At 36.6% G+C, this 10,662-nt stretch overlaps 1 protein-coding gene across 3 annotated transcripts in view; it reads right to left on the bottom strand.

Annotated features, from left to right (window-relative positions):
• LOC111155413 (ATPase H+ transporting V1 subunit H) overlaps positions 1 to 10,662 on the bottom strand; it is a 194,806-nt gene that overhangs the window by 136,354 nt on the left and 47,790 nt on the right. For all 3 annotated transcript variants that reach the window (XM_022515546.1, XM_022515549.1, XM_022515548.1), the window contains one exon: positions 9,121 to 9,313. In XM_022515546.1, coding sequence (XP_022371254.1) covers positions 9,121 to 9,313 — 193 coding nt within the window. The remainder of the gene's footprint in view (positions 1 to 9,120; positions 9,314 to 10,662) is intronic.

Below are 10,662 nucleotides of genomic sequence, written 5' to 3'. Positions count from 1 at the left end.
TATATTATATTATATTATATTATATTATATTATATTATATTATATCATATTATAACAGGACTTCTCAAACCATCTCTGGTGAAAACCAGTTGTGTTTGTTTTTTAACTTCCAATTAGTCATGAACAAATACTTCTATAAAATACAATAAAAATGACTTTCTAGAAAAATGCATTTTAAAATACACACAAAATATAAGCTCAAATTTCATAGTATTAAATTTGACAGATATGCAACTATTCCATCAAGTTACTATAAGCTTCTAACAGCTAACCCTTACTTTCTATATGTACCCACTGCAGACTGCTAACAGTTCACAGCTCTGCACTGACATGCACACCACACTTGAAGTATCACTGTATAAACACTTACCATGAGATTAAAAATTGTCTCAATATTACTATACCTCATTCAAACTTGGTACCTAATGAGCAAGATAGATAAATCCCTGAAATAAGGAATGAGGTACAGACTTGGGAGTAAAATTTTTTTTTTTAAAGATTTTATTTATTTATTTGACAGACAGAGATCACAAGCAGGCAGAAAGGCAGGCAGAGAGAGAGGAGGAAGCAGGCTCCCCGCTGAGCAGAGAGCCCGATGCAGGGCTTGATCCCAGGACCCTGGGATCATGACCTGAGCCGAAGGCAGAGGCTTTAACCCACTGAGCCACTCAGGCGCCCAAGGAGTAAAATTTTTTGATAACAATACTTCCATGCCAAAGCAGTAGGCAAAACAGCACCCACGCACTTGAACTAGGGTGGACCTACCTGAAAGGGCTACAACTATAAACAGCCTGCACAGAAAGATGTAGGTAAGTACAGGTCTGTGTCTGCGTGTTCATGTGTGTGGGTGTAAATTAAATATCATGACTACTATAGCCAATAAAAATCGAAGTCCAATTTGGTGGTATTTCTTTTGAACTAAGCCTTTCTGAAAACCACTGAGTTGTAAAAATATAATTTATCTTATTATCTGACATATTACATAGGCTCTTGACTAAGTGGAGCCAGAAAGAGAAATAATACTCACAACCGATGTAAAACTCTAAACAACAAATATGATCTTCGATGTCTCTTTCAGCCACCGGCTCAAAACATACTAATTTATTTTAGGAACTAAAGATTGACAAATCAATTTAACCAACAGAATAACATTTGCAGAGACCTGGAGTCCAGTACCTGCTATGAATAAGTGAGACTGACATTTTCAAAAATAAAATTCACCAAGCCAAATGGAAAAAAAAATAATAAGCCATTTTTCCAGCTCACAGCAACTCAGCAAGCTTCCTAAAGTCTTCAGCACAAAAATTTCCTTCCTGAGTTTCAAGATGTGGGAAAAAATACATGACTAGGCCATCCTTAAACAACCTCATCAGTGAATCTTCTTTAACAGTTACAGGAATGTGAGAATGATAAAGAAAAAAAAAAAGACACATCATATTTTCACCTACTGATGGTCTAAGTCAAATGGCTTTACTATGCCACTACTAACAACTTAATTTTAACTCAGTTGTGTACATTAAAGTTACGGATGTCTAAAGATATTCTTCTGATTTTCAGCCCTTAGAATATTCCCTTATTGACTGTGCTGTTCCAAATTTAGCACAGCAGAGTCTAAAAAACCAATATTCTTGCCAAGAGATTGAGTCTATTTTACATAATCTGAAATCCAAATGAGATAACAGAAGCCCAGGAATTAGCCTAATAATTAGTTCCATGTGCTGTGGGTACAAAATTCAAACTGTAAATAAAGTTTAAATAAGGTTTTTAAATCTTGTTAAACGTTACTTAAATATTCATGCTGCCTCTTCTAAATCAAACAGGTCAGCATTGAATCTTTGCCTATGTTCAACACCAAGCAAGAACTCAATTTACAGAGGTAGGGGATTTAATAGGCAAACTGCTATTATTCTCTGACTTTCTGGAGAGAAAAGGCAAAAACTGTATATTTACTATTGCCAGGCTCCTGCTGTCTCACTGAATCCTTCCTTAATCTCAAAATGAGTTAAGTATTACTAACGACCTTTCACAGACAGAGAAATTCATTGTAAGTTCAGGTCAATCTCCCAAAAACACAGCATCGAATTCACACCGACATCTTATCCACTGCAGAGACTACACTCTTTCTAATAAACCATACTGAAAGGAACATCAGAAAAGAGCTACACTATTGTACTTCTCAAATTTCCATAAAAAGTAGATAAGCAATCTAGACAGGTCAAAAAAAAAAAAAAAATAGAAAAGAAAAGAAAAAACACTAAGAACCTCAGTCCGGCTCCATAGTTCTTTGGGACTTTTTGAGCTTTTTATGTTGTAAACCTTCTTCATGATGACTTCATGAAGTCACTGCATAAAGACAAGAATTTTTTTTTTTAGAGATTTATTTAGATGAGAGAGAAAGAGTGCATACATGAGCAGTAGGAGGGGCAGAAGGAGAAGCAGAGTCCTTGCTGAGCAGGAAAGCCCGATGCTCAATCCCAAAACCCCGGGATCTCGACCTGAGCGGAAGGCAGCCACTTGACCAACTGAGCCGACCAGGCACTCCTAAGGACAAGCATTTAAACACAATACAAAATCCTGAGAAAAAGTATCTTATCTTATTCATTCTTCTATTTGCTGAGTAACTAACACATTGCCCGTTACCACAATTGGTCTTTAGTAAACATCTGATAGATGAATAAGATAATCCATGAAAGAGGAAGAAAGAGTGGATGGGAGAAGGAAAAGGATAAGAAGACAGAGGGAGAATCTCAAAGGTAGGATTCAATTAATATCAACTAACACCTCTCTTCTATGATGCGGCAATATTAGAAATACCTGCTTCCAATGGCCCCTTTATTTTACATAATAATGATCTAAAATGAAAATTAATGAGAGGGAAGAGGAACTAGGCAGGAGCAAAATATTAAGCAGGATTTGTAGGCTCAGATAAAAAAATGACCATATATATTATATTTAAGGCAGCTTATCCTGAGCTTTAGATTAGATCTTAATCCGTTACTATAAATTACTAGTAACTGATTTCTTACTATAAACTCACAGAAGCTACTATATTACCTAAATAATATTTATTAGAAAATACAAGTTTATTGGGGCACCTAAGTGGCTCAGTCGGTTAAGCATCTGCCTTCAGCTCACGTCAGGATCTCAGTGAGGGTCCTGGACTCAAGCCCCACCTCCGGCTCCCTGCTCAGTGGGGTGTCTGCTTCTCCTCCCTCTGCCTCTCCCTCCTCTTCTGCTCTCTCTCAAATAAACAAAGTGTAAATTTATGAAAACTGAGGGGAAAAAGTTAAAAGTGTAGAGATCTACTCTTTCAAACAACAGAAGAGCTAAATTAAGACCCTGACTTTTAGACCATTCTCTCTTCCACATCTTACCTTTAAAAAACAAGTTACCTTATTATCAAATTATAGGAAGAAATAACTTGATAAATGTTTACAATCATCAACATTTAGAACAAACATTTTAAAATATATAACATACAAAATAGGATAAGTAGATATAAACTGAAAAATACTATTCGTTTGCAAGTTAGTTAGACAACTGTTGATTTATTTCCCAGAAAAGAAAGTCATACAAAGAAAAAAGTAAATAATAATGATCCAAGACACCTTTCTAGGATAATCTAATTGCAGATTGAGCTAAGGGTAAATAACTTTCTGAGCAATTTAGCAATTACTAAATATATCTCATTTTCAAAAAGAGTTTTCATGACAACTTAGGAAGTTTCCAATTTAGAAAAAAGTCTGTGCACTAACAGAAAATGGGGACTCTCTCCTTCTAGTCTTGCTTTCCACAGTAAGTTTTGTTAAATAGATTACTTTAATAAAATTCTAACATATCAGTAACCTTAAATACTTATGAAAACTAGAGTAGGAGACTCATGGGTAGGTTCATTCTCAGTGCAGAAGTATTTGCAAGTAGATATTCTGTCACTGAATTTTATTATCATATTTTTAAACATGAGAACCAAGCAAAGCAGCCAAAAATTTAAAAAGGAATTTAACTCAGTCAATAAAAAAAAAACAATAAAAATACCAATAAATTCAATACCACTAGCCGACTCTTTATACTCATACAGTCAGAGATACTTGTAATACTTATCGAGGGCCTACTATGTGCCAAGTACTCATTTAGCAGACATGTATTTTTTCAAAGGGCATTATCATATAAGCATAAAGTCCAATGAGAGACTTAAGACAGATGATACTACTCTCACCAGACATACAAACCTGAAGCATGGAAAGGCTAAGCAAATTTGCCAAAGGCACAGAAGCCAGCCCAAGAGCCCAACGAACATGAACAAGAACCCACTGTGCATGCTGGGCATACACACTACCACCAATCTGAGTGCACACACTCTTCGTAGAAACTGACACCCAGCGTGATCTGCCCAAGCATGATCTGCGAAGAGATGATAATTCAGACCCCCTCTTAACCACTGTTTTCAGTGCCCACTACAATTCATCCAAAGTTGATCCACCATGTAGAAAGGGAACAAAGATCATAAATTACAGGTATTAAAATATCAAAAGGCTTAGGTGCCTGGGTGGCTCAGTGGGTTAAGCCTCTGCCTTTGGCTCAGGTCATGATCTCAGAGTCCTGGGATCAAGTCCCGCATCAGGCTCTATGCTCAGCAGGAAGCCTGCTTCCCCACCACCCCTTGCTCTGCCTGTCTCTCTGCCTACTTGTGATCTCTCTCTGTCAAATAAATAAATAAAATCTTGAAATATATATATATATATATATATAAATAGGCTTCCATTTCTGGGAGTGAGACTATGTTTAATGTTTATAATTTTTCTTAATATTTTTCTACAGTACCTTTTTTTAACCATAAAGCATATTATTTTCATAAATAGGAAAAAATCAATTTTTTCCATTTTCTTAATTACAGGTGCTTAATTTGGAACAGGAATTTTTAATAAATTAAAGACTCCTATAACTACCACAGGACAGAAAGGAAGAGAAACAAGGGAGAAACTCAAAACAAAGACAAGTTTTAAGCCTTCAGAAAATAAATACATGGAGTTGAAAAGATATAATCTGTATTCAGCCATAATGAATAGAATTTAAAAATGCAATCAGCTCTCCCTCATGTCCATCAGAGTAGGCACAATATACAATAAAGTAGCAAGAGCAGATCTGACAGAGCCTTGTTCAGATGCACTGGGCTTTGGTGGGTAATGCTCCAGAGCATGAATACACCTTAGGCTGATGAAGTGACAGGATGGCTGAAGGATTTACGTTGGCCCCACCAGTTCAGTGCCCAGAAGGGTAATACAGATCAGCAAAGCAAATGCTCCATTTTACAGAGCATGTCTGTTCCTTCAGGAAACAAATGGTCACAAATCAGGACTGTACCTTCAACGGCCAGACTTATGTGCTCCATTTATTCCCTTAATATTCACTTCAAGGTGGGGACAGGGGGCGATCAGTAATCAATCTACAAGAACAAATTACTGACAATTCCAGAAGTCAGCCTCTTTATTTGTTAACATTTATTAACCTCTCTCCACCTTTGTATTAAAACATCCTTCCAAAATCTCTGGGAGCCTTCTCTTCTCCAAACCTTCTCCTTAAACCCACCATTCTCACCCTCCACCTTTTTTTTTCTTTTAAGATTTTATTTATTTGACAGAAACACAGCGAGAGAGGGAATACAGCAGGGGGAGTGGGAGATGGAGAAGCCGGCTTCCTGCCAAGCAGGGAGCCCAATGTGGGGCTCAATCCCCGGACCCTAGGATCATGACCTGAGCCGAAGGCACACACTTAACTGACTGAGCCACCCAGGTGCCCCCCTCACCTCTTTTACATTACTTTTCTTCTTGTACATTACTTAATGCTCCATTAAACTGACATTATTTACTTACATATTCTGTCTTCACTAAACTACAAGCCTTCCAGTGTCAAGCTATATCTCAGGCATTTGTGTTCCCTATTAATTATATAATGGCTGAGATATAAAAGGTACTCAAAACTTGGTTTTTGTGAATTAAATTGAGCTCTAGCAATGAAAGGAGACTGTTGGAAGATCCTAATTCTAGAATTCTTCATCTTTATTAAATAAATAAGACAATGAATAATGAAACACTCAAGTAGAAAAAAGAAGTATATTCAACTTAGCTACTAAAATACTTCAGCGTGGAGTCTTATTAATACACCTACTCTGATTTAAAACTGATTATTGGGGCCCCTGGGTGGCTCAGTGGGTTAAGCCTCTGCCTTCGGCTCAGGTCATGATCCCAGGGTCCTGGGATGGAGCCCCACATCAGCTTCTCTGCTCAGCAGGGAGCCTGCTTCCCTTCCTCTCTCTCTCTCTGCCTGCCTCTCTGCCTACTTGTGATCTCTGCCTGTCAAATAAATAAATAAAATCTTAAAAAAAATAAAAACAAAAATAAATAAAACTGATTATTACCTTATCTGGACTTAACTGAAATTTACCTTGACAATTCACATAGTTTGCTAGAAAATCTAAAGGCAGAGCCAGTATGGTGAGGCATAGAAGGTACCACATTTACCTATTTCTTAAGAGTAAACTACAGAACAATTTCTACATGAAAAAGAATGTATTTTCTTTTTTTTTTTTTAAGATTTTATTTATTTACTTGACAGAGAGAGATCACAAGTAGGCAGAGAGGCAGGCAGAGAGAGAGAGAGGAAGCAGGTTCCCTGCTAAGCAGAGAGCCCAATGTGGGACTCGATCCCAGGACCCTGAGATCATAACCTGAGCTGAAGGCAGAGGCCCAACCCACTGAGCCACCCAGATGCCCCAAAAAAGAATGTATTTTCAAGTAAGCAATCTGAATTCCTCTCTCAGCAGGACCTACAGTTCTCCTTTTCATGGTTTCCCTCCCTTTTAATGCCACTCTTAAGATTCCTGAGAAAATGCACTAAGAAAAGAAACAAAGGAGATGACAGAGTTGTTAAGATGGTGGCTTTGGAGCCAGACAGCACTCACTGAAACTCCAAATTCCAATCCTACTGCTTACTAACTGAGGAATCAATCTGCAAATCTGGTTTCCTGATCTATAACATTAAAATAATCACAGAATGTATTGGATGATCATGAAGATTAAATAAGGCAATACATGAAAATCATTAATAAATTATAACAGCTATTATTCTTAGCATCAAAGACAGGTTAGCATGATGGTTGAGAGCATGAGTTATATACTGCCTGAGACTTAATTCCTGCTCTGCCACTTCCTAGCTATTTTGGCAAATTACTTAACCTCTTGAGGCCTAACTAATGCCCATTACATGAAGTTCTTGGGAGATTAAATGAGTAACACATTTAAAGCAGTAAGAACAGTGCCTGACACTGAATAAGCTCTCAATAAACATTAGTTATTATTGCTATTAACTATAAACATCTAGAAAAGAGTTCCTACACGTCAAATTTTAAAATTTTAAAGGTGACAAATGCTATGAGTAAGCAATTTATAGGAAGAACAGAAATAGCTGATAAAGATACTAAACAATGCTCAGCTTCATTCATTATTAACAGAATACAAATTTAAAATAATGATTTCACTTTTCAGCTCATCTTTCGCAACAATTAAAAGAAATGCAAGTGAAAGAAAGGAAAAGCATGCACTCTCAATATGTAGCTGATGGAAATGTAAATTTGCACATTAGTGAAAGGTGATTTGATGTTACCCTAACAAAACTGTAAAAGTTTATTACTTAATTCAACAATCCCATCTACAGAACTGTATCTCAACAGAAATATTCATCAAAGTGGGTAGACATGTAGAAGAAACTGAAAACACCCCACATGCCCATCAATAGGACACTAGTTAAAGAAACCACTTTATATCAACATAGAAGAATGCAAACATTTAAAAAATTACTAAAGACCCACATATATGAAAATGAGCACATATTCATTATATATTGTTAAGAATAAAGTTATGGAACAGTATTTATAATATGATGTCATTTTATTTTTAAATACAAAATAAAATTACACACCTATTTATATATTTATCTCTATGTGCTTAGAAAAATCTGGAAGATGTTAGTCACTATGTTTGGCAAATGTGACGTCTATGCTATTTAAATTTCTGCAACACATCTGTACTATTTTCTAGTTTTGATTTGCTGTTGTTTATTTAAAGAAAGCATAAAGAGCAAATAATAGTTAAAAGCAGACTGTGCAGCCATTAACTTGGATTTGCATGTCTATCAGCAATGTGCCTTCTCTGTCTCAATATCCCCATTTTTAAAATGAGAAGACCAATACTAATACTAATGATACCAATATACTAACAATAACAACAATAATCATCATGTTATAGGGCAATGGTAAGCATTAAATGAGTTAACAAATGGAAAGCCTTAAAACGATGCACTGCACAGAGTAAGCACTCTCTGAACTGCCCACTATTATTACTCTTGGGTAGCATCCTTAAAAGACACTAGGTCAGCCAAGTCATCCCTCAGAAACCCAATTAACTCCTAAGGTGACCAACAAAATAATCAACACACAACTGCTACAGCAAATACACTGGGTCTGGACAACAGATTAATACTTTATTTCTGTGTTATAGCTTCCTGGCAGCCAGAAGACCTAGAATTCCGGTTCTAACTCTAGTCCCCCTCTTGTCCTCAATTCCCTCAACTGTTCAAGAGAGGAAGCTGACTTAAATATCACCCAACTTCTAATATCCTAACAGGAAAACTTTACTAAACAAAATGATTACAGATCTTTGGAGTTGCTTCAGAAATACACTCATCAGCTCATCAGCAGATCCAGAATCTGAAATACAACTCTATATTAAAACAAGGGCCCCTTAAGAGAAAAGCTTCCATAACAGCGTCTTGGAACGCTGCAATGAAAAAGAATTTCCTCTATGTGTACATCATACAATTACATACAATTACATCTCCTACACATTTCATCCACTTAAATGGCTATTCCCCAATCCCAGTCCCCAATGCCACAATGAATTAGTGAGATTTTACTCTGTGTTCACCAAGGCCCCATAGTTTCATAACTACATGGAGAACAAGCAATTTTTTCCCACCTGCTAAAAGCCCTCAAATGTACTTCACAGGAAAAATGCCACACACACACAACTGAAAAAAAAAAAAAAAACCACACAATAAAACACTTACACGGAATGCTGCAAGAATAATTCTTGTCACTTTCTCTTTGACAGATTCTTGAAGAATATCAGACAGGACAGGAATGATATTATAGCGTCGCAGGTGTTCACACATTTGAGGACTGAATGCCAGGAGCCATATTGAAAAAATCATTTGATATTGGAGTTGAAAGCCACACTTGTTACTCAAAACTCCCATGATGCTAAAAAGGAAAACACATTAAGAAGCATTTACTATAACAGTGCAATAAGAAAGAAAAAATTATTGCTTATTCTCTTTCTGCACTAACAGAACAAGTCTCTCTGAATTATGTCCTCAGTTTCTTTCCTGCCAGATATAAGCAAGGTAGGTCCCTACTTATAGAGGCCCATTTCCAGCACAGCCTCACTTAAATCTCTCTCCAAAAATCACAGGACTTCAGTGTTCAGCAGCAGCTGCTGCAGGGAAGCAATGAGAAAGGAAACACAGACCTGCAATACAGTGGAAGAAATGGTAAGACAGACATTAAAAAAAAAAAAAAAAGGATTTGTTAACACAAATGGATGTACACCTTGATGAAGTCAGAAGGTATATCAAGATTTTGAGTCTGGATAACCAAGAGGATCATTTGTAGACTTAAAATACTTAGGAACCTCACACAGAGAAAAGGGGATGATTGGGGAAAAACCTGTCATGAATCTGAACTGAACACAGCCAATCTTTAACTCTGGGGGTTAAAACCTCAGAAACTTCTAGATGAGCCTCCCATTTTACTGATAAGGAAACTGGGAAAGCCATATGGAAATGGTTACATCAAGAAAGACGACTAAGGAAATTTCCCTGGGGAATGTCTACATTCAAACAAAAAAGAAGATAAACCACTAAAAAATGACTAAAGGGGTTATGGGGAACTCAAAACACAACACAAAGAGTGAATCCTAATGTAAATATGGGCCTTAGTTAATAAGAATATATCAATACTGGCTCGTCAAGTGAAAGAAATGTACCATACTAATGTAAAACGTTAATACAGGAGAACTATGGGAGGGTAAGTATATGTGGGAATTCTGACTTCTGATTTCTAAACATAAAACTTCTCTTTAAAAAGTCTAGTAAGGGCACCTGGGTGGCTCAGTTGGTTAAGCAACTGCCTTCAGCTCAGGTCATGATCCTGCAGTTGCAGGATCAAGTTCTGCCTCAGGCTCCCTGCTCAGCAGGGAGTCTGCTTCTCCCTCTGACCCTCCCCCTTCTCATGTTCTCTCTCTCTCTCATTCTCTCTCTCAAATTAAAAAAATAAATAAAAATTTAAAAATTTAAAAAATAAATAAATAAAAAGTAAAAAATAAATAAAAAGTTTATTAATAGAGCTACCCTACAACCCAGCAATTGCACTACTGGGTATTTACCCAAAGACACAAATGTAGTGATCCGAAGGGGCACCTGCACCCTAATGTTTATAGCAGCAATGTCTACAATTGCCAAACTATGCAAAGAGCCCAGATGTCCATCAATAGATGAACAGATAAAGATGATGTGATAGATATATACCACAGAATATTACACGGCCATCAA

Source organism: Enhydra lutris, unplaced genomic scaffold (genome assembly GCF_002288905.1).
Source record: "Enhydra lutris kenyoni isolate GAN:26980312 unplaced genomic scaffold, ASM228890v2 scaffoldscaffold41, whole genome shotgun sequence".
Taxonomy (NCBI): Eukaryota; Metazoa; Chordata; class Mammalia; order Carnivora; family Mustelidae; genus Enhydra; species Enhydra lutris.
The sequence above is the reverse complement of the archived record's forward strand: the minus strand, read 5'-3'. Positions and strand labels throughout refer to the sequence as shown.